General features: G+C 37.0%; 1 protein-coding gene across 3 annotated transcripts in view; it reads left to right on the forward strand.

Moving 5' to 3' along the window:
- KIF26B (kinesin family member 26B) overlaps positions 1–25,728 on the forward strand; it is a 319,536-nt gene extending 293,808 nt beyond the window's left edge. For all 3 annotated transcript variants that reach the window (XM_088144230.1, XM_088144220.1, XM_088144224.1), the window contains 3 exons: positions 12,365–12,564; positions 13,866–14,016; positions 18,437–25,728. In XM_088144230.1, the coding sequence (XP_088000356.1) occupies positions 12,365–12,564; positions 13,866–14,016; positions 18,437–18,585 (500 nt within the window). In that variant the 3' untranslated portion in view covers positions 18,586–25,728. The remainder of the gene's footprint in view (positions 1–12,364; positions 12,565–13,865; positions 14,017–18,436) is intronic.
- The last annotated feature ends 209 nt before the right edge of the window (positions 25,729–25,937 follow it).

The following is a 25,937-nucleotide window of genomic DNA, read 5'->3' on the forward strand; positions in this document are numbered from 1 at the left end:
TGGGGCTGTTGGTCTAATGTATCTGAAGAGCACAGGTTCAAAAATTTTCAAAGTATGGTTGACTTTCAGTAAACGAAATGAAAATTAAATGTCTTTCATAGTAATTAAAGGAAATAGTTACTGGTAAGACAGAGTGGCTATGGGTTAATGGCTCCTCTGTATCCGGGACTTTGTCATCTTTGGTGCTCAATGGGGTGGCACTACCCCAGACAGACCCAGTGCGTAATCTGGGGGTTCTCCTAGACTCACGGCTCCTGCTTGAAGAGCAGGTGGCAGCCGTAGCAAGGAGGGCCTTTGCACAATTTCGGGTTGTGCATCAGTTATGCCCTTTCCTGGATCAGGATGCCCTTCGAACAGTCACTCATGCCCTTGTTATCTCCCAGATAGACTACTGCAATGCGCTCTACATGGGGCTAACCTTGAAGAGTATCCAGAAGCTACGGCTGGTCCAGAATGCACCCGCGCGGGCTATTTTTGGAGCCCCAAGAAGGGCCCATGTAACACCATTGCTCCGCGAGCTGCACTGGGTACCAGTTTGCTTCCAGGTCCAATTCAAGGTGTTGGTTATTACCTTTAAAGGCCTACATGGCATGGGGCCAGGTTACCTAAGGGACCGCCTCTCCCCATGACTTCAACCCGTCCCACCCGTTCACACAGAGAGGGCATGCTTCGGACCCCCTCAGTAAAAGAACTCCGTCTAGCGGGGTCCAGAAGGTGGGCCTTCTCTGCGGTAGCCCCCACTCTTTGGAACATTCTGCCCCCGGAGGTGCGATTGGCCCCCTCACTCCTGGCCTTCCAAAGGACCTTGAAGACATGGCTCTGTCACTTGGCCTGGGGCGGGGAGGGAGTATCTCAAGCAGGGAGATGGCTAGCCCCATAGTGGCCAGCTGTCCCCGGCCCAATGTTCCATCCTCTTGGATTTTCCTTTTGTAGTATTGTTTTAATTCTATATATTATGTATTTTATATATATTTATAGTTTTAATGTCATTGTAAGCCACCCAGAGTCAAATAAATAAATAAATAAATAAATAAATAAATAAATAAATAAGGTGGTTTAATTTGAGGGATAGCAAAATAAAAGATCTGTATGCATTTATGTTTAATGGTAACTTTTTATATGTGGCTGAGAGGTCAGCCATGTTAATAAACTGTCAAGCTCTCAGGAAACAAGAACCACTTGGATTTCTGGAAAGATCTTTGTTGCTACTAATTAAATGTAACTGGATCTTTAAAGCCTATCAGAGGAGTGTTTCTATACAACTTATTCCTACTGCAGTTAAGGGGGGGAGTTACTCTGAGTTTCTTATGCTTCCCCTTCCCTGGATTCAAGAATCTCCTATAATGGCCCTGCTTCCTCCCTTAACTGTCTTGATGCCTCCTCTGTTTTCCAAAGCTCTGTTAGACATTCCATCACATAAACCCCATATGTCCCTATTGTTCATTGGGCAGTTTCTGAGAGCAGCCTAAGACTCCGTTTTCCCCTCGCCATCTGCCCATACATTATCTGTAGTTGGTGATGGTGATTCAGACTGGTCTTTCATTCTTAATGAGAGAAAGGCAAAGAAAAAATAAATATTTCCTAGGATGGCTACAGAGAGAAGAAATGTGGCCAATTCTTTCCCCTCTAGATCACTGAATTACTCCCAGAGAAATCAAATCACATCCCAGCAATGATCCATTGGCCAGTTTCTACCAGACCTCTTGAATTCTGCTTGAATGCTAGACTAGATAAATCTTGATCTACCTAATCCTATTTCTGAGGCCAAACTCAGCAATACATCAATCAACAGTGAGCCTGATTTAAAGGTAAACTGCATGTATAGGGACTCCACTCCACATCAAGATCCTGCTCTGGGGAAGGAGAAATTAGTTATTCTGTTGTGGTTCAAGTCCACATCAAGTGGGGGGAATGGGTGTCTGTCCAGATTTGACATGCAAAATATAATTCTGCACATTGCTGACCAAGCATATGGGCAAAAGTATGTTTTTAATGGAGAACTAGTGTTCAGCAACACATTAAAAAAAAAATCTGCTATTAGCTTCCCGCAGGCAAACAGTCCTAAAACACAGAGCAAGACCCCCTGTAGATTGACCCACAGTGGCTTCAGTCAAAGGAACCACGTTTGCTCCTAGAGCTGCTCCTATATTCTGCCAGCAGCATGTTGCAGACAACTGAAGGTTTCAGCTTCTCTGCAGTCCCTAGAAATTCATATCAAATCAACTCTTTATTTCAGTCATAGACCAGCTTACTGCTTTAGATCCAGAAATTCATAAATACATACAATATATACTCTTCAGCCAGTTCCCTTTCAAGGAAAGCAGTGTCATTCAGAGTGTGGAAGAGAAGTGAGATGTGGTCCTCCTGTACCTCTTCATCTGGAGGAAAGTCCTTTCCTGTATTGACTCCCCACTGTACCACCTACCTCCAGAAAGTGGTCTGCAAGCTGCCTTTGATGAGAGAAAGCTAAACTGGAAATTCCCCATTGGCCCAACTTGTAATTACTTCCCAGTAGAAAGAAGTGTGGCAGGGCTCTGTATCATCCTGAATAGTCTCTTGTTCTGTAATTGGGTTATCATCTGCATGATGCTGCCATTCAACAAAGAAAATGTACTACATTAGCAAACAAAGATGCATATTATAGTGTAGAGTAATTGTGCTCTTATGGAAGGAGTTCATGGCAGAAGGTAAAATTAATGCCATCCCTAGGGTAGCTTACTAGTTTCCCATGATATCAGAAGATATCAATCTAGAATGTAAATGAACATGTCCCCGAACAAAAAGTAGGCTGCACAGAAAATACAATTCCATATTTCTACCAGTAATTCTACTGATAAAGCAGAAAAGGAGAGTCATCATGTGTTGATGTCAAAATCCTCTGCTCTCCTTGTCCTCAGATTCTCAACCAAGAACAAGGCATAATGTTTCAACTTATACTGACATTGGTTGTGTTTCTGTTGCTTAGTATGGACTAGTTACATTTTTGTTGTTATGGAGTAGGATTCTCTGTCAGTAATGTTTAGAAGGCCAGAATAAGTATCTGTCAAGCATGGTTTAGGTCTAGCAAGTCCCAGCATAATGTAGGAATTTGGATTACTTGACCCTTGAGCTCCCTTCCAGCAGACTCTCTGGGAATTGCTTGCCCTGTTACCTGATACAGCTTGCATCCATTGACTTTCAGCATAATGTGAAAGTCCATCTCTATTGAATTGTGCAAAGAAAGAGGTGTATAATGGACAAGCAAGATTACACCTGAATGTTGAGTTAGAATGCAGCTGTTTGGACCAGTCTTCTGAATTCTTTGTACTGGTTTCCAATGTACATATAACAAGTTGTATTTAATTGTTAATGCATTAAATAATTTTAAAAAATCAGTGCAAAGGCTTTTCCCCCTTCCTGAAACTGGCTTGTGAATTGATAAAATCTATTGCTTCCCAGCATATTTTCTCTTTGTATTTTTCTCCCTACAATAAATAGTGTAGATGGTGAAAGCACATTCTTTTTCATGTCAACAGATTTATGAGATCATAAAAACAAGATAATGACTGCAGAACTGGGCAAGATTAAGCTGAGCTGCAAAGGGGGAACTCTGTTTACACTGAATTTGGATGAGAAGTATAGCACAGTACTTGCGTTTTTCCTCTCTTCAAGGGTGATCTTCCCTTGATTTGTATCCCTTTATAAAAAGACTGCCAACACAAGTCTCTAAAAAAATCAGGAACCCACAGCATTTCAATTTGGATATTATTTTAATCTATGACATCAAGAGCATTGGAACCTTCCTGATTTGCTGTCATGGATACTCATTGCCATAATGAATATGGTGTGGTAGATATGTTCATTTCAGGTCAGGTGACCTTGTCTGGTTTATTTATGAATATTATTAACAGAAATGGTAGCTGTCAAGCATGATCAATATGAATCAACATCACTTCCCTTCAAGAAAGGCCACAAAGACTTTTAAGAAAATCACCAGCATTGTTAAATTTCACCATTATTTTTTGAAGTTCCAGCACTTTGTAAAAACAATTATTCTCTTCTCACTGCCTCCTGAAGATTTTCTTTTTTTTGTAAGTGCATTACTCAGTACCTGAGATCCTTTGAGATGGAAAAGTGATCTAGGGCCTAAAGGATGATTGCATACTCGGGAGGTCTTAGTACTGTTGAGAGGAGCTGTGTACTCACTCTGACTTTGAAAAATGAAAATATCTAAGTGGACTGTGAGCATTCTGAGGGAAAAAAGATGATCATGCAAGTCTGAAGTGACTTCACTGCTCCTTTATAACACTGAAAAAAATGTGCCCAAATTGTGGGGAGTGAAACAAATTGATTGTATTAAACCATCTGCTGGCTTCTCTGCTTCTATACAAAATGTTTCTGCTGATCAAACAATTATAAGTGAGGTGTGGGGAGGGGAATCTGCTTCCTGACCCTAGGTGGTAAATTGCAGAAAAGGTTGGGGAAGAAAGCAAAGCAACCAGTTTACCTGAACAAAGGAATATGGTGGTAAGGGAGTGAGAAAGGGCAGTAGGTAGCTACAAAATAACCCATATAACACAGAGGGGAAGGTGGCCCAGAGGAGCTTCTCCAGTGAGGTAGAGCCACCATCCAGCAGCATCCATAACAAGCCATGGTGATGTCAAAATGACAACACATGCATCATAACATAATTGTGCAAATGAGATAATTATCTTAACGTATGATGTAAGTACATAAGTTGTGTTATTTGCATGATGACATAAAGACACACATACTGTGTTTTGTCCCCCCCCCCCCCTTTACCTGCACCTTGTGGACACTCAAGCCACTGTCTATATTTCTTGAGGCTCTTGGTTCAGACTGGGTTTCCTTCTCTTTTCACGATATATGTGCCTCATCTCTTCTGAATTTTGAGGCCCTTTCTAATATGGCAATTCAGTATTTTGATATCATAGTACTACATTTCATTGCTCATATCCATCAAAGTACTCTTGAATCTAAATTGATATAAGCATAAACCTTTCTATCAAAAGTGAATTTGCTTATTATGCGTATTCTGTTTTCAGTTCTATCATTGTTAAGCATAAATTTTGGGAGAAAAAAGTAATAAAATCATAATAGATGCAGACCTAGAATTAAGTTTATCATATGCATCAAGGCATCACTTAAGCTTTTAAACAATCTTCACAAATGTTTTGGCCTTTTCCAACATGCTATTTATTGGGTTTCAATTCCTATCCCCCATGATATTTGCAATCCATTGCAAGCCCCTGAGCATACAATAAATACAGTTTGAAACAGCTTTAAAAAGACTATGCAGAACTTCCTCAAATTTCATTCTCTCCTCCCTCTCATAGATATTCTTTGTTTTTTATAAATCAGGCCCATGTCCATTTTACAGGCAGATCAAATAGCATTGGTTTGCCTGAATAATGATTAATTACTGACAATAAACCTGATTTAGGTGCAAGACAGTTCAGAAAAAGAGATGTGCTTGATATTTTAAGAAATGGGTCTTTATGTCCAGTCTTTAGAGAACAGCTTATTACAGAAAGAGAAAGCACCATAGTGTCATTCAAACCTGCATGCTGGTTGTTTGTTTGTTTCTTTTATTGGTGTGGTTAGCCACTGAAATTGAGAAACTCAAAATTAGTAAGAGCTAGGTTAGCTCACGATCATCGATATAGAAGCACACAAAAGTTTATATGGATGTCTGCTTTCAGAGAGAACCCAATTCTAAATTCTCCAGATTGGAGTAGTATGGCTAAACATGACCTCTTTAGTTGTTGTTATTTTATCAAATCTTAGCAGAAACTGTTCATAGAAGGAATGGGTTCTGAAAAGCAGCAGAGGGTGCAGGAATGCAGTTAAGTTATGCTGCAATTAAGTTATGCTATGTGTGCTTCTGGGTTCCAGCCAGGTTTTCTCTTCAAGCAAAACATAACACTTTCCTGTCCATACTGCATGCTGTGACTACTGAACATGCTTAGTCCATATAGGACACCGGGCAGGGGGGAATGGGAATGATCTGTTCAACTGAGCACATTTAGCCATCTAAGCCTATCTCAAAAATCTAAGCAGGGTTGTACCTGGTTAGTATTTGGATGGGAGAAATCCAAGGCTGATGATGACTGGGAAGTTGAAAAGATCCCAGAAGAAAACACTTGGAAATCACTTTCATATTCTTGCCAAGAAAATAACATGGCAATGGATATGTAAGATTAGGGTTAGGGTTAGGTATTGAGCTTGGCTTGAAGGAGGCTTTACCTTTTTTCACTTAAAATGTGTTGATATAATGGGTAAGTGGAGGGCTGTTATCTAGATAAGTCTCTCATGAAATGTAGTTGGGAGAAAGAAAACTGAAGTAGACTTATACTGAATAATCTTTTGGTCCCTCCAGCTTTATTAGTTGTTTATTTAAGTAGGAAATACCTTTTTTTTTTAAAGGCTGTATAGATTTTTTTTCCCCTTTGTTCTTTTTTTTTAATGGGTTATTTTACAGCTTTATGATTTTGGGTGACAGAAAAGCAATAGTACAATATGTTCAAAAACTCAACCATGCACAGTATAGGAAAGACTTTCTCTTCTGGGATTTTCAGAATTGAATCTGTAAAATTTCTAACCTAGAATTGATAAGTTGCAATCCAACAAATCTGGGTAGTGAGTGGAGAAATATTCTATACAGAGTATTAAGTTTCCAAGTCCTTGAATGACAGAAAATATGCCTGATGCAAAAATACAAACATTGAACCGATCAAGAGTGTAATTTCTTCTCAGATCCAAAAAAAACACGAATCTCACTCCTGTTTAGGGTGAGCCAGAAAGCAGCAGAATGATGACTGGCTTTATGTTGGACAACATGCTTTATTTGGTTTTAAAACTAAGTTCCTCTTGAGCCAAACAGCATCAAAAGTTCCTTCATCACACCTGTGACAATGGTAGTAGTGATAGTAATTCATAATACAGGGGGTGGGTTTACATTCCTAATGATGTTTGTAATATAGAAGGCAATGATGCATCTGTGTTTAGGGACCTTTTTAAACACTGAATACTGAACAGGATGTAGAGATGATAAAATGAGGTCCAAACACTTGGGTGTGTGTTAGGTGTGTCTGTGTTGCTGTTCATTCATGTATATATACATATATACACACACACACACACACAATTTTGAAAAGAAGATGAGGAACCCTGTTTACACACTTGACTACCATGTTTTTGACCTCATGCATGCAGGCATGTTTTAATAAAGGAAGTAGCAATAAACTAATGTGCTGGTGGGACATACTTGGTTGAGTTGGGCACTGCTCGACCACTTAAAAATAAAATCTGATAACTTGGCTACCTTGGACTTACTTAAAGGAATATAATTGTAACTGGCATGTCAGAACTGCCTCTTCTCTTTTGGAAGACAAGAAAAAAGTATTGTACTAATTTGTGGAAAGAAAAAAAATGTGTAGCATGCTTGGGTCAATAACCAGCTCAAAATAATCTCCATAGACAAAAGCGTCAGACAGCTGGCAGAGCAATCATGAGTTGAAATCCAGCCTCACTGGAGTGAAATGTTTGGGGAAAAGAACCACTATTCATTGGGAGGCTGGAGTACTGGGCACTCCCTGCTATTACCACCACCTTCTCTGGGACTTCTCCCAAATTACTTGTCAATCTGCCATGTTCAGTGAGGGGCTGCCTTCTGACAGCAGGGCTCATTTACAAGCCTTAAAATTAATGAAGGCAGGCCGAGCAGTTGCAGGAGAGATGCGGGTGGCTGAATGGACTAACTGGCACAAATAAACCCTTGGCAAATCAATTGAGATGAAAATGTTGATTACTGTTTTGATTATTCTTTGGGCTTTACTCAGAATTCAACCCAGTGAAAGGACCAGTTCTGTTTCTCAGAATCAGGCCACATATTTATGCCATGCTGAGTACTTCCACAATAAAAGAACTATCCACATTGTTGATTCATTAAGAAAAAACAGTCACCCTTAATTCAAATCCATGTTATTTTCTATTATTTCTATATTATTCATTAGGTGTTGCTACATTGACTGAGCCATAGACTCTAGCTGTCAACCATATCATATCAGGCTCAAGACAGTGGTCAGCATCCTTTTCATACTGGTACTTCAATAACTCACGAAGTCACAGGAGAAGAACTGGGATAAAGTTCTAGCACTGTTTGAAGGCAGCTGCTCTGTCCTTGTACCAATGCTGGAATACTTCCATCTGACTTTATATCATACTTCATGCATATAGATGGCATGAAATGTAGAATTTTCCTGACAACACTGTGAATGTGGTTTGCCCCCATCTTCTTCTGGGATATTTTTTTAATTTTTTTTTTCCCAATGAGTTTGGGATTCCCTAGTGGTCTCCCATTCAAGCATTAATAGGTACCCTTGGCTTAACCCTTTTCAAGGTAAGCCAAAGGTGGCTAGGTATCATCATCTGCTGGACATACTGGAATTTAAAATCCTTGTTTGGAGTAAAAATATGTTGGCACTTGAAACAACTATTCAACAGTTCAGCGGTACAACTATACATATTTCAAGATGCCACACTTTTTATAGGAGAATTATGTACAGTGTGGGTAAAGGGTACAAGAGGTAGAAGTAACTCCAACTTTCTGTCTTTCATTACATGTAGTTTCGTCTTAAGAGAAAAATGTGTATTTCTGAATTCTTTAATTTTCTAACATGAAGATACACACATGCTATATTAGATTTGCTATATTTCTGAATGATGTGGAAAGATCCAAATTGTAAACTTCTGCACCAGTGCAGATTTGACTTTGCTCCTCTTCTCCATTTACTACATGACATTAAATTTATGATGTTATTTATTGTTACATTTCTTGCCTGGCTAGACTTTGACCAAAGGAGATCACCTAAAGGTATTACTTGATCCTCTCAGAAACAGGTGGTAGAAATTATAGTCAATCAGGTTAGGTTGCTAAATGAAATTTCCTCATGGGCAATTTGGCCACTGGAGCTCTATAGCTTTGGAAACTGAAAACAACAGGCCTCCTTTTATATTGTTAGACTTGAAGTAGAAAACTGTCTGCTACGGCTCATATTATCTTATGAATAGACAGACTGATGGATGAGAACCTTCTCAAATCTCCTGTTGTTCTATATATACTGGAGCAGACCAGTATATTATAGCTATTGCAAACATTACTATGTTGCTTTATATATTCATCAAAATTGTTTGGTGTAGTAAAGCTAGTATAGTTTGATCTCTGTTAGGACTCTTTATATGTGTTCCACTGGATATTTCTTGAATTATGCAGAAAGTCTCTTTGTATTGTGAATTTCTGTTGACTCTGACTCTGAAATACTGTAGTGTAATAATATTAATAACCCATCTTAAGCAAAATAGATAAGCCATGAGAGTTTTGTCTACTTAGAAGTAAGCCCTACTGAGTTTAAAAGGGCTTAGTCCCTTTTAGTCCTTTCTAAGCAGAGGAATTCTGAGGCAGCAGATTTCCCTTAAGTCACACTATACCCATGGTGTCTAAATAATCAGCTTATTAGCCAACTTACTTAAAATAGACTGAGTTGCAGATCACTGTCTCTGCAAGTAGGATAGGATTGTTTCTTCTTACCCTCCCACAATTGTTATTCACTGCTTTCAGCTACATTAATAAATATTTGCAAATGTGGTTCAAAAGGTGGAACCCAAATATATGTACATAGGATTCTGCTCAGCAAAGTTCACAAAGGCAGATGAGTAGCTTTGCAGAAAATAGAACAGTTAGTTTTATTTCAGCTGTTAAAAATCTGACATGGATGAATGATGAAGCAGGATAAATAGGTTGCATATCCCTTCCCCTACTTAACTGCCCTTCTTTCTATTGTTCTCTTCCTGAGAAAACCTTTATTTTGTTTCAGTTTTAGCAGTTCTTCAGTTTGTAGCAGAAAATGCACACAACCCCTCTCCACAAAAAAAAAAAAAAAAAATTGACAAGAACAAGGTGTTCTTGTCCAGAATCCCTATTCTCATCTTATCTGTTATCTGCAGTTTTCCCCAAGTATTCTTCTGAATTGTCCGTAGCATGGTATGATCACTTGCAGGGATAGAGAACAGATTTAGTCAATTGATTTCAAATACTTTTTTTCAGAATTAAATAGTAAGTTAGTAGTGCTTAGCAGAAGTTTATGCTTAAATTAAGTGAGCGTATTTCTGAAAGTCATCTAAATTATTTTGAATTAAAAATAATCTGTGTGCTTACTGTGTTTCCTTTTTCACTGGTGTAAGAGTAACTTTTAATAACCAACAGATATAATTTAGAATCTGGTTCAAACTCTCTTGGCCAAATTATCTTAATCTCTTCAGAGAGTGACTCCAATAGCCTTCAACTAGAAATAAGGCATCTATATATTTTCTCCCTTTCTGTCACTGTGTTAAGCTGGGGAAGCAAATATAACTCCTACACCACTTTCCCTAGCACAGGGAGACTAACCTTGTGTTCCCTATCTGAGAAAGCTTGATTTCTCCATGAAGCATGATATAGCTTCCAAAAATACAAAAATTCAGCTTCAAATAGCAAAAATATTTGGAGTCACTATTTGGGAGTCATTGCCCCATGCACAATGGCTGTAATCTTTGAAGATATTCAGATGCCTCCCAAAGATCCCCCTGGTTGTGCTGAGGGCAGTAACTCATGCATCATCATGGATGGGTCAAACCTTCTTAAGATAAGTTGGTCATTGTTAGATTTTTATTGGGTCTGTGTTTTGAGTCTTGAATTGGCCAAATGCAGGATGTTACTAATTTTCCCCATTTTGTATTTTTTGCCATTTATTGGGCTTATTGACAAAAATAAATACATCGGGGACACACATTCTTTTACTGAAATTATTGCTTTCAACTTTATTTTAATATATTTGGCACCAAAATATCTAGGACAATGGTGAGGACTACTAGATAAATCATTTAAATCTGTTACATGAGAGAAGATTTACACTGTACTCCTGTACACATTTATCATCCAACAGACCATGTATTTGGAACTCTTCTATGTATGATGTGAAATAGTTCCCGTAGGAATTCTAGGAACTATAATCCAACATCTGAAGGACACCAGGTTGAGCAATGCTTGTAGACTGCAGTGTTTAACCACCATAGCATAGATAGTGTTACAGTTTCCCTTAGGGTTGAATTATAATAGATTTACAACAGTTATTTCACATGTATTCCAAACCTATGGATCTTTTTAAGAAATAATTGGTGCACTCATTGTTGGAGATGTGCTGCTCAAAATGCAACATTGGTTCACACAAAGTGTCCAGGTTCTCTTAACTAAAAAGTAACCTTTTTTGAGTCAAACTTTTTTCCCAGTAGCTTCATGGACACATCCATGTAGGTTTTCTGGCCAAAAAAAAAAAAGTGGCTTGCCACTTGAAAAAATACCCTAGAAAAAAGAAGTGGCTTGCCACTGCTTTTTTCTGGGATATTTTTTTCAAGTTGCAAGTTTAACCTATAGTCTTGGTGCTTCTTGGTAGTCTGCCATCAAAGTCACCAAGTCTGACCTTGCTCGGTTTTTCAAGATCAAACAGGGCTAGCTAGGTGCTGACTAGAAGTTACTTTTCATATTAACTTGGTTCTGAAATATTCTTTCTTTTTTCATGCTTAGCTTTTTAATTATATATGAATGATTTGGAAACTAGTGGGAGAAGAATGGAAATGTATATTGCATATTGCACATTTTTACAGTTGCAAAAATTACATACTGCAAGGTTGGAAGGAAACTCAATCCCTATCAGTTGTATAATAGTCTGAAGTAACTTTTCTAAATCTGAGCAACAGGTATTTTACTACTAGGGGTCCATCTGGAGGACTACTTAGAAAATTGGGTTGTGTATATTTCCCTCCCTCCCTCCGATTTTTAAGTAAGCTCACTTATATGTTAATGATTTTATTTTATAACATGACATGAATATATATGTAAGACAAACTTGATTTAGTAAATAAGAGATATATGATTTTGTGACTTTGATTTTTTTCTTTTGCATAAAATAAAACTTAGGTGATAAAAGGCTACCCATTTCCTGATTCCCTGCATATTTCAAAGAGATTCAGAGATTGAGTGAAATGGAATAGTGTTATGAAATGAACAATTGTCTTGCAAACAAAAGTTGTCTGCAATGGTTCCTTGCTCTCAGTTATCCTTTAAATGAAGGCTCTGTATGAGGTTTTGCACTCCTTTGTTGTCATACTACCAGTGCTTTATAAGAGAGAAATGTAATGTTACAGTGCTTATGTATAAGTGCTTGTAGATTTGCTGCATCATACAGAATTATTAATGGGAATGCATATAAGGCAACAGTATCAGACGTTTGTCTGCTGATAACAAACTTTACATCTTGACATTGTTTAGGTTCTCAGAGACGGAGACTCATTCCAGCTTTATCGCTTGACACCACATCTCCAGTAAGGAAGCCTACCAGCCCATCTATACGCTGGGTAGATGGACCTTTGCGAAGTGCCCAGAGAGGGATGGGGGAGCCCTTTGAAATCAAAGTCTATGAGATTGATGATGTGGAACGGCTCCAGCGACGGCGCATGGGGGATAACAACGTGAGACCATTCTGATGTTTTTTAAGCACAGATATTGGCTTTATATTACTGTATTTTTATCCATAGATGCTTACAGCTAAGTTTGCAAATAGCTCTTTAAAATACATCCAACGAAGCAGGTATGATCCTTGTATAAATTCAAATAGCACCTACAGTACCCAACTAAAAACAATTCCTGAAAGACATTTGAGAATTCTGCTAAGAACAAAAGGTTTTGCTGTAAATGAAGCCTTCTGGAAGCAGCACTGATATTTTTTTTTTTATCTTATCTTATACATATGCATGTAATCTTTGCAGTCAAATTCAGTCAGAAAATACCAAAAATTCCCCTTGCAAGAGGTATGTTTAAAAAAAAGCCCAAAGGACGGTGGAACATTGCAAGAAGTAATGGCTGTTGACTTTCCCTCACTATCAGTACTCACACTCCATCTGATCCACAAGTCCATATTCACTTCTGTAAACACAAAGAAAACAGTGCTCACAGAAATCAGATTTATATTCATCAGAATAAGAATAATGGACACACAGAGTTGCTTGGGAAGAGAGCTTTGTGACCATGTTGGAGGAAACTCTGGTTCAAGAACTTTCAGTACACCACCCTTTGAGACCATATTTGACCCTGAAGAATGCCAATTATGTAATGTATATTGAAGGATGAGGGTTTTGTTTTCCATTTCATAAAGCCAAAGATGGCAGTGCACCTATAAAAGAATCATAGCTGATGGTATGGTGACAAATCCATAGTCCTGATCACATGTCAAAGATAATGAATAGGGGGCAGTTATTTATGGTGAGTAGTAAGGAAAGACCATTTTTCGCTCCAGTGGTTCACTCCTCGTTTCAGACCCATTTGGGACTAAAGGAAATTGAGGGGTTTCCCCAGTAATTTTGCCATACAAATGCCCCCTCCCAGGAACTATGGGAGTGAGAATAACACATTTCATCTTAACGTATGCTTTCACTCTTAGAATTGTAACCTTGATAATAAACTTTCTGCTTTGCAAAAATATAATTGCTTTAGGATGTGAAATAACAATGAGAATGTCTAGATAATTTTTTAAATAACTTTTCCCCTTGAATTTGGGAGGAAATTTAGATTTAATGTGGTGCCAGCTAAAACGACATTGTCATCCACTATCCCTTAAATGTCCAAGGTTTATTTGTGTAATTGTTTCTCCATTATTTAATTTATTGTGTTTCTGATTGCTACCAAATGAGAAATAATTCAACTGGGAGAAATGTTTTTGCCTCCTCTTCATCCTTCCCTTTTTTTCTTTCTTCTCATATGTCTTACTGGATAGGAGGTGATTTGCTTCAATGCTAAACTGAAAATCTTGGAGCATCGGCAGCAGCGAATTGCAGAGGTCAAGGCCAAGTACGAGTGGTTAAGGAGAGAGCTGGAAGTAACCAAACAGTACCTGATGTTGGATCCTAATAAGTGGCTCAGTGAATGTAAGGTTTTATTGCCTGCTCAGCTCATTCATGGTCAAAAAGTTTTGCTGGGATTTCAGCTTAGCCACTACTTTCTTCAAGCAAAGATTGAAATTACATATGACCTCAAGCAGGTTTGGATTGTCTGTGATTCTATCACTGTTCCCACATAATTTCCATTAAACTGTGACATTGGAAGCAAGTGGGCGTATTTGTTCAAGAGCTGAATCCAAGAAGTGAGAAATATTGCCATCACTAGATTAACGCATAGGCGTCTCACTCCACAGCTTCTGAAAATGAGGTTTCTCTTCCTCTTCTGCCCTCAGTTCACTCAGACATACAAATTATATAATAAATCTGCTCTCCCACTGTTAAATAATACTGCAAGGTAAATTTGACCCTTGCTTGAAATGTCTTACATAAGAAATTAATCTGATTCTTTATATATAGCCAGGAAAGAATAGAGATCATAGATTCGTAGAGTTGGAAATGGCCATTTCAGCTATCAAGTCCAATCCCTTGCTTAGTGTAGGAAACTGAACATTGGCATCTTTGATAGATGGCTGTGTTACCTCTGCATGAACATCTCCATGGAAGGGAAGCCCTGCACCTTTCTGGGTAATTAGTTCCACTCTAAACTGCTTTTATTTGTTAGCTTGCTTGCTTTCAAACATTGAATTGGAATCTGCCTTCCTATAACTTAAATCCATTTATTTATGTCCTGCACTCTGGATCAAGTGTCCCATAATACTGACCATCTTCAGTCGTCATAGGACTTAGTTTCTAGTCCCCTTATCATCCTCATAGTCCTTTTTGGAAGCTTTTCCAAATCGTTCTTGAAGTGTAATAACCAGAATTAGGCATAGTAATTCAAGTGGGGTCAGTCAAAGCAAAATAAAGGGGAACTATTACAGTTTCCTATGATTTGGAAACTGAGCTTCTGTTGATGAATCCTGAAACTACATTCAATTGTCTGTCTGTCTGTCTGTCTGTCTGTCTAAATTGTATAGCCGCCCATCTCACAGACAAGCAACTCTGGGTGGCTTATAACAATCCAATAAAAACAACCCATACATAAATAATCAGTATAAAAATATAAAAATAAATATTAAAATGTAAATATGATAAAAAACAAATATACAAACCCTAGGCAAGAGAGAATGATAGCTAACTCAGCAATGGAGCCATTTGGGTTTTTTGCATCCACTTCTCACTATTAACTAACACTCAGTCAATAATCATCTATTATTCCAAGATATTTTTCACAAATATTACGATGATGATGATGATGATGATGATGATGATGATGATGATTTTGGCACCATCTAACTCCCAGACTCTAGACACTTCATAATATAGCAAAACAAAATAAAAATAAAATAGCACAATACAAATGAATGCCCAAAATGGAAGTCCAGCAATTCAAGAGAAAAACATCTACAAAATACATCCCACAAGGTTCTCCATCCACCTTAGTCAAAGGCCTGGGAGAACAACCAGGTCTTTAAGTCCTTCCAGACCACCGACAGGGTGGGAGCCACACTGATCTTGGAGGGACCTCATTCCTGAGGGCAGGTACCAGAAGGAGAAGGCATGTTTCCTGAGTCCCAAAAGGTGACACTATTTAATAGAAGGAATCTGGAGCATGCCAACGCAGTTGGCCCACATTGACTGGGCAGAAACTCTAGGAAATAGGCAGTGCCTCAAATAACCTGCCCCTATGCTACACAGGGCTTTATAAGGAATAACCAGGACTGGGAATTGTACCTGTAATTGTACTGGTAACCAGTGTAGCTCACTCCCTTCACTGTTGCGTTCTGGACCAGTGAAAGCTTTCAAGTGGTCTTCAAAGGTAGCTTCATGTAGGGCACTTTGCAGTAGTTAAACTGTGAGATGACTGGGGCATAAGTGACTGTCTGAAGTCACCCAACCTGTACTTATGCATATGATTTTTGTTTCCTAAGTGAAGAACTTTGCATTTGTCACTATTAAATTGCATTTGGTTACCGCCAGCTCAAGTCTTTAGCCCATCAAGATCATTTTTAATTTTATTTCTGTCTTTTAAGATTATTAGTGCATCCATCCAATTTTATGTCATCCACAAATTTGATAGCCTTCTGTCTACCGCTTCATCCATTAAAACAAATATTGACAAATAGTTCAGAACTAAACTTGTTGGCACCTCACTTAATACTTCACTCCAGTTTAATAAAGAATCATTCATGAACAATAAGCATTGTAGCTGTGTAACAAGGTAGCCATTTGTCATTTAATCCAGCCCACAAATTAAAATGCCATAAGATATTTTGTCAAATGCTTTGCTGAAATCAAGATATATTATGTCTAAAGCATTCCTACAGTCTGTTAAGGAAGTTACTTGATCGAAAAGTAAGATAAGGTTAGTCTGGGGTGATTTATTGTTGACAGATCCATGCTAGTGTCTAGTAATTACTGTATCATTTTCAGGGTGCTCCCTTTGTCTATTTATGGTCTCCTCCAGAATTTTCCTAGGTAGCAATGTCAGACTGATCAGTTAATTTTTTTTTTTTTAACCTTTGAGTCAGTGTTGACTCCTGGCAACTAACTGGACTAGTCCCTGCAGTTTTCTTGGCAAGGTTTTGGAAGTGGTTTGCCAATGCCTGCTTCCTAGAGCTGAGAGAGAATGACTGGCCCAAGGTCACCCAGCTGGCTTTGCGGCTAAGACGGGACTAGACGTCATGGAGTCCCAGTTTCTAGCCTGGTACCTTAACCATTACATCAAACTGGCTCTTTGAAGGGTTGCCCCTTTTTGTAGAGAATTCATAGCACACAGTGCTCATGTGCAGTCACCCATTTGGATAGAGACCTAAACTTTTCCAGCTTAGTCTGCAGGACATGCCACACTCGCTGCCAGAGAACTAGACAGATCAGTTAGTAATTCCCTATAATTTCCTTTCCCCTCTTTTTGAAAATAGGGATAACATTTAATTTCCTCCAGCACTTCATGTAGCACTTCACCCATTCTCCAAGGTTTCTCAAAGATAATATAAGAAGGTCTGGACAGTCCATCAGCTAATTACTTGGGTATCCTGGGATGCATTTAGTCATGCCATGGAGATTTAAACTTATTCCAATACCTAGATTCCCTAAACATATTTCTTTTAATCTCAGATTTCAATCCTAAACCTTTATCCTGCTCTTCACAATATTTTAGTAAAACATGCTTTTCTGTTTATGAAATAAAATCATAATACTGAGGACTCATCACTGGCTTGCCCTCAATATAATATATGTCATTTTTCTTCTGCCTTTGCATAGAACAGAAGGGGTTAGCCTTTGCCCAGATAATAAATACATGTACCATATAGAAATAATATTTAGGCAATATGAAAATGGCATTGCATCTGATTTCTAAATCATCCTGTTTTAACAACAACAAAAATCTGAAGGAGATTATAGCATGGAAATCCAAACTAGAATGTTTTAGCAAATGAAATTCAATTCAGTTGGGACTGAATTCAGATTCTGAATTTCAGTGTCTTGCTCACTGTTATATTAAATGAGAACCAGTGTGATGCAACACTTAAGGTGCTGGACTAGGAAAGGGGAGACCCAGGTTCTCATTCACCCCCAGCCATGGAAATTCACTGGGTGACTTTGGGCCAGCCCAGTCTACCTCACAGAGCTGTTTTGAAAAAAAATAGGAGGAAGGAGTGCTATGTCTGCCATCTTATGCGTCTGGACAAATAGTAATATATAGATTTAATGAGTAAACACAGTATAGGTAAAAAGAAAACATGAATATAATAACTATTGTTTTGAATAGATTGCTTCTTTGAATCTCGTATACATTTTGCCTTTGGCTACAAATGTCACTTTCTATTTTGTAACCTTCCACCACTTTTCTACCCCACATTGTCCTGTATGTATACAAATAATGAACAAATTGAGGATAACAGTTTCAATAGCCTTCTTCAGCCTGATTTCTTCCACATGTATTCAATTTTGAGTGCCATCTAGAAGAAACCAGGTTAGAGATGAATGACTGAAAACATCTGGTGATGGAAGCACTAATGCATGAAAGCTCGTGCTAAGTAAACAGTCTGCTATGAAAAGACCATATATTTTGTTGTTGTTGTTGTTATGGAATGATTTTATATTATTAGGCATAACCATTTCAACCCAAGTTCAAAAGACAATGAAAATTAGAAAATCAAGTGATAATATAATGGGTTGCAGAGTTGCCTTATGCAAATAGTAACATGAATTTTGGTATTGAAATTATCTTTTTAATAGTAGCACTGAGTAGATTCTTGTACTCATGTTCTGTTGAATGTTGCACTTCCATATATGAATATAAATCATTCAAATTGCATGAGAATGATAGAGCTTGCATTTCTATCTCTGACAGTATATTGGGTTAGTCTTGCTTCTCCTCCCGTTTTTATTTCCTTTCTTACAGTTGATCTGGAACACGTTTTTGACTTGGATTCCCTGGAGTACTTGGAGGCTCTTGAATGTGTGACTGAGCGGTTAGAGAATCGTGTCAATTATTGCAAGGCCCACCTCATGATGATCACCTGCTTTGACATCTCTTCCAGACGTCGGTGAAGAATAAACCTCAAAAATGTTTTGGACTACTACCAGACATCCCTTTCCTTCTTTTTGAACTATATCCCAAAGACCCAGAATGAGGATGAAGGTTCGTGTCATGTTTTGACTATGTGTGAGAAGATGGATTTTTTTTCTAATTATGCTGAATATATGTTGAAAGCAAAGACACTGAGAAATAAGGATGTGGATTCTCCAAGCCTGAAAGAGCACTTTGAGAAATCTTTAAGGACATGTTTGTATATAGGAACTGCTGCAGAAAGTGATTTACCCCCACCCCCATCCCATCAATAACTGAAGCGGGAGGAAGAAGCAGATATAGGGAGCTGCTGAGAACCCCGGTATAGTAAAATACATGGGAAAACTGTCTTAAGTGCCTTGCAAATCTTTATTATCCAAACATTTATGTTCATACTTCTTGTACAGATGGTGCTAGTCAAGAAAAAGAAAAAGACAAAAAAATCAAATCACATTTTTTGAAATGTATTTACAGCCTGTTATTTTCACTTGGTGTTTTATTCTATTTCTGACTTGCTGTTTCTACGTAACTTGTGTTTGTAGAGATATTTCTTATCCGATACAGCATATAAATAAATGTTAACTGTCTTTTATTGTTCAACAGCAGAGTAAGACCACTCAAAGAAAAAAAGAAGTTAAAACTGCTAAAACAGATGTTTGATATAATAGAGGAAAATAGGTCTCCCAGCTCTTAGTAAAAACAAAAATGTGGATTTTCTAACAACTTGACAAGACTTTCAGTTGGTACTAAGAAAATGGGGTATCACATAGTTTTTTAATATGTTTTCCTTTGGGGTACTGAAATAAATACATTGTTGGTTATGCATATTCGGTCAATGCTCCTATTTTGTTACTATTTAACTGAATATACTGACTTTTCCTAGTATTACAATCATAGAGTCATCAGAGTGGGATTGGAAGGACTTTGGAGATCACCTAGTCAAACTGTTTCCTCTGTACAAGTTGAGATGACTTGTGACTGCACCCATCTTTATGGTTTCAGGATCTATAAACACAAGAATTTAATTGGTAAATTGGGATCAGAATTTATTTAGCTAGCTCAGAAACCTTTGTTTCCCTACAAGTATTATCATCATCTTCTGATGTTTTCCCAACTCTGGGGACACCTAAATTGTCAGTTCTCAACCAGAATAGTTTTGCCAAAAGAGAAAGAAAAGGGAAAAAAATGGTAAGATTCCAAGGGAATCTTTAAAATTCTCAGTTTTGCCTAATTAGATAAAATTGATAAACTGCAAGCATTCATAATCTTTTCATAGAAAGGGTGTAACTAACTTTTTAAAAAGTTTCTTTGTGTGAAACATACTGTGAAAAAAGACTATACTCAAATCCATGACTTTTTTTCATTTCACCTTTATTTTCAAAAGAGACAGGTGAATTTTGTTTGTCGTGGAAATAAATACAGGCTGTATAAATAGCTACTTACTCACTGGCTATCTGTGCATAGTTTTTTCTTTGTTCTTTGAGAAGAGCAAAATCTTAGTTGTTTGTGACATCATTATCATTCTGAGGAGAATGACTGCATACATTTTGCATCAGAATAAAAGTTGCTGATTCTGTGCTACCAGTCTCCATAACTGTGCCTATCTGTGTGCTGATCATTGCTTACCCATACAACAGATATAATGAATTTACTAATGTTATTTATCCAGCTGAAACAGAATACAAAACATATTCAGGAGTGCACTGTGAAAAGCAAAATACAAGGGTATTTTGAGAATGTGGATAAAGTTACAGCTGTCCAGTTAAATCACAAACCTCTTGCTTTAATTTTTTTAATTGTTATCTCCAAATCAACTAATTTGATTTGGTATTTTCTTTTTTGCATTGTTTTTATTAAGGTCAAAGATAATCTGATTAGATAGCCAGGCCTACATATAGTTAGAAAACACTTCATTCTATATTTCTTCATATATGCTATATGCATAAATAGAATAAAATATGTACAAAAAGGGTTAATTACAAATGACTGAAAAATCAAGGAAGGAAGTATTTGGCCAAAATTAATACAGGTTATAGAGCATAAATAAGTTGCCACAGTACAATAGTGTTTTTGCCTTCCTATCCTGCTAGTGGGCTTCCCTGAGACCTCTAATTGGGCAGCAGGAGAAATAGCTGGCTAGACAAGGTAGAGCCTTGATCTCATCTAATAGGGCTCTTTTTATGTTCAAAAGCATAGAATCACCACACACCATGGCTTCAGTCCACAGTTCTTAGAAAGAAAACACAAATTCTCCTTGGCAGCAAAAGGGGATTGTAAAGGAAAGAGTCCATGCCCTGCTCTCTTGCTCTCTTCCTAAATCTGGGAGATTCTACTTTTTAAAACTGAGGAAACCAGCTCCTCAGTGGTTGGGGAATTGTGTACACAGCTCCTTCAGGCACACTGAATTCCGAGTTTACTTAAGGATATGGATATAGAAGATTGCTTCTGACATGTAAAGTCCTATTTGGATCAGAGCATTTCACCTCATGGTTAATTAGCTACAGTTGACTGCATATCCACGCAAGTAATATATTCCACTACACCTTTCACAGGCTAAAATGAAAATATAGGCACCTCACCACCCTCACCAACACTATAACAAGAACCCAGTTAATTAATTTCTTCTATTTTAAAGTAAATTAATGTTAGGCATAAAATGAGACTTCCAGAAATATTAAATGCTAAGATCACAATTTACTGTCTTCTGCTTTATTAAAGTTCATCAGATTATTCATGATGCCTAAGGAATAAACAGATTTATCTGCTCATACACAAGTAATGCTTGTATAAGTATGCAGCTGCCTAGATTAAAAGAAAAAGAAAAATGGTTAGACTTGTGAAGCCCAATCCTATACTCTAGATAACTAGAGCCTTGCGGTTTAAAACTGAGCAGTGGAATTCTAACCAATTGTACTCAAAATTAAAGTCCAATCTGTTCAATAGGACTTTCAGGTAAGCTTGGATGGACAGTTGTAGCCATTGTTGAATAAACAGGTTTTAGTGATATGAATACTCAAATGATGTATTATAAAGCAATTTTATTGGTCTTTAACGAGCCTACCAAATTTAATTAAGGCTTTGTAAAAATGTTGGCCCCAATTTTTTTTTCCAGGAAAAAGAAAATTGCTCTCTAAGATTAAGACAGCTCATGCTTTAATTTTATCCACACCTTTGGCTTTTACTCCTAATGTCCTCCATGGCCAACTCTCTGTGGAACAGAGTGGTTCTCAGAGAAGTTGGAAGAAAAGAGCGAGATTATTATATGCACAGAAATGGAAAGATTTTGAAATGCCCACAGTGGAGGAATGATTGGCAAAGATGACAGAATTTCCAGAGATGGCAAAATTGACTTGTTTGAATAAGGAAAATACAATAACTACATTTGTTAGTGACTGGAAATCCTTTATGGACTTTTTGCTAAAAACGGGAAGAAATGAACTTGTGATTTATGGGTTTGGGTAAGGGAAGAATATGGAAAGAAGGGAGTCATGATATAACCTTAGAGAGGATAAAATATGAATGCATTTATATCTCCTGAAAAGAAGATTGGAAGTCACTCCTTTATACCTTTTTTTCTTTTCTTTTCTCTTTCTTTTTTTAATTTTTATTTACCTATCACTTTTTTTACTTTACTTTTTTTTCCTTTAAATTTGTATTGTTTTTACTTTGTAAAAAAGACTTCTTTAATAAAAAATTAGTCCCCCCCACAAAAAAGGTTGGAAGAGCAACAAGTCCATTAGGCAATCAATAATAGCTGTATACAATGCCATTTTCACAGCATTATTTGCATATATACCTCCTTCCAGCTCTGTACCCAGTGAACAAACTTCCATAAGTAGAGCTCTAATTCTTTGAGGAATTGCATGTACCAATTAATCTGAAATCTTATTTTCCTACTTGATCCAAAAACTAGATATTCTCACAGAGTCCTTTTATAAAAAGCTAAAATGCTGTCACTCATCATACTGAGAAGAATAGCAGATAGCTGCATGGAAAGCCTTCAAGAGACCACTCCCAGAGAAACTTGATTTTATAATTTGCTCAGGACTTCAGGATCTGCATTGTTTAACTTCTGTTACAGAGGCATAACAAGAACATTGTTTCCATGATATATCTCACAAGAATATATTTGAATGAGCACCTATAAGATTTAAATAGATCTCAGTATGATTAACAATGTATAATTAAATTAATAAGTATAAGGTCACCCTTGTTTGGGGCTTGTCATTATAAAAAGATAGATTGATGGATGTGTTTTTTCTAGCCATTGCTGTCACTAGCATTAGAAATAGTAAGCTTTTTTACTCAAAATTTCTCATACATTATTTCAGTTCCTGATTTGATAGGTAAAAGAGTATGGTAAACATCTAGTTTAATTTGTAGTCAGTCTAGGCTTAGGGTTTGAATAACTGCTTCATTCATCAGCTATCAGTTAACAATTTGGGAAAAGAATAGAAAAGGCATATATACTGTCTATGTTCGTCTTCAGGTAATTTAATTATTTTTCTTTGAAATCTGTTCCCCTGCCTTTTCTTTTGCATACTTTTCGTGTTCCTTTAAATTTCCTAAAAAATAAATTAAAGCAGATGAGGTAACTTCTGAATATCTGATCTTGTTGGTACAAAATGAAACTAATCAGTTGCAAGGCTACTCAGCACTTGGTTAAGTTTGGTAAGACATCACTTAGTGTGGAAGTTGATCTATAATACATTCACACTCTTTCTGTGAGTGTGATTTAATGAATTAGAAACTACAAAAGTGACTTGAATATACATCCACATATATACTACAGTGTGAACCTTACAGCTAAACTAAACATGACAGTAAGAGATGTGCAGCTTTTTAAAAGGCTATCTGTCACTCTTCATCTCTTCCATCTGTTTTGGGACTGTGATGCTGGGAACGATAGAGCTTAATTCTTCCCAATCTGAATTGTTCCCTCTGTGACCACTTTTCTTCTGGAGGCAAAATTCAGTAGCTCCTAAGAGGCAGTTTGATGAGGGAGAGTGAAAATATTGTTCCATGTGTGGTACATAAACACAAAATATACATTAGCATAGTTTTTCTTACTTGTTGTGCATTCTACCCAGCTTTTCAACTTTTCTGAATTGTATTTCCAAGCTGTATCATGGGAAAACAAATAGGATATCTAATAACCTGTGGGTGTGTAAAAATAACTGAAGGGTTAAAAACAACAAAGTATATCGGTGGGGGGGAGAAGGCCACAACCATGCACAAAAATCTCTGCAATGTTTCATGTGTTTTGAGTTGGTGCAGTTATTCACAAGCTATTCACTAAAACTTAACTAACAAAGCTCATAAATACCTTTTATCTCCATTCACAAATAAGCTGGCCATTTATGCTGCTCTTTATAGAAACCATACTTTAAAAAAAAATGTTTATGCTTCAGACTATAAAGCCAAATTATTGCATTTGTTTCTTGTCAGCTTTCCAAAAATGTAACATCTATAAATTGGTGGGAAAATAAATTGTGTATCACCAAGTTAACATCTCATGCATCCCAGATCTCCAGTTTTAATAGGGTGCCCATGTCATATAAAAAATTCTGGGATCAAAACAAAACATGAATTTCAGATCTTTTTTACAATCCATTTTCATATCTCCTGCCCCACTACGTAGCCTATGTGAGGATAGGACTATAATATCACAGATACCTTGCCGTTAATATGTGAAAGCACGATGCTGTATTGCATGTATCATTTCTGATGGAACATGCATATACAACTGGCAAAATGTAAATGTAATTCTGAAATGGCATCTGTTGTCTTTAGTATTGTCCTAACCAAAATGTAAACTATTAGTCAAATACATAAGATACCACACGTAAAGTCTCAACTCATGTTATCTGTTTACGTCACATGGCATTCCAGAATCCAAAAAAATTCTGACTGGTTTTTGGCTCATATGAGGATTTCTGAATATTAATTGCTCCATATAGCTAGTAACCAACTTTGATCTTCAACATCTCCTTAACATAGATGTTATTACCTTCTTTTTTTATATATCAGACCATCATATTTTTGATGGTCTGATTGATCATATTTTTCTAAATTAGTTCCAGGAGACTTTTTTTTTCATGAAGCAATTGTCTCAAGCCCAGTAAGCAACTGTTGCAGGTTTCTCAAAGGGCATTTCTGTCCAGTCATCATTATTGGGAATTAATAATTTATGTATTTTGTACACCATCTATTGGAAATTGTATTCAAGTTTGGTTTCCAGTTTGTTTGATCAAAGTCATTGACAGTGCAAAAAAAAAAAAATCTGGTGAGTTAGAATCTAAAAGCAATGATGGATCCGAGCAAAGATCTATCTAACCTACCATTCTGATGCCACCACAAGGAGGACGTGAAGAAAATATTCATTAACAGGAGAGAGGATACAGTAAAGTAACCATTAATAGGTTTGTCCTCCAAGAATTTGTCCAGTCATCCATGTTAGTAGCTATCACCAGCACTAAATTCCAGAATTGAAGGACGCACTGTATGGAGAAATAATTCCTTAGTCCTGAAGGGTTTTTGTAATATTATATTTTCAGATGAAACACTAAGTGATACTCATTTAAATTAACCTTTCAAGTTCCCTTAAGGGAAGATGAGTGTATTCTGTAAAACTTTGAGTGGTCCTACTCAACTATAGAGCATTTATTATAAAATTATGGTAATAAAAATGGTGCTTAAAAAGCAGTTTCAGCGATATCTATATTACATATACTCTCTATATGGACTTAGTTACCTTATATATTGTATAATAGATGTGTGAATGGATATCTGAATAAAACACACAATTGCCTAGAGATTTTACGCATATATAGATACTACTTTTTCTACATTTTAATTAATTCCCAATTCCCCCCGCTGAAACTGCTATCTGACATCCATCAGCTATTTGACGTATGAAGGACATAATTTATTTGTAAACTCAGGATGTTCTTGCTTTATAGACTTGCTTGTATTTTATAATTTATTTACCCATCATGATTGGAAATGCTTATCTAAGTACTATGCATTGACGTGTACTTTTGCTGAGTCCATTGCGTTCTGTCTGTGGCAATGTTCTTTTTCATAGTAAGTGATACAATAAAGTCATGTAAGGTTGGAAAGTGTCCTTTGCCTTGGGCAAAATGCTTCTGAGTCAGTCATGAAAAGCTCCGCTACAAGACAGACACACAATCCAATATTGTGCTAAAACAGCTCAGCTTTATTGGAAAAGAAAGAAACACAGGCAGCAGTAGGACGAGAATGGAAAAGAAACAGAAAAAGACATCTGCAAGCATATTGACTGAGTTATGTCAAGCCTTTTCCATTAAAATGT

Source organism: Python bivittatus, unplaced genomic scaffold (genome assembly GCF_059951505.1).
Source record: "Python bivittatus isolate LINGU-HERP-01145 unplaced genomic scaffold, Pbiv_v1 ctg000020_np1212, whole genome shotgun sequence".
NCBI classification, from domain to species: Eukaryota; Metazoa; Chordata; class Lepidosauria; order Squamata; family Pythonidae; genus Python; species Python bivittatus.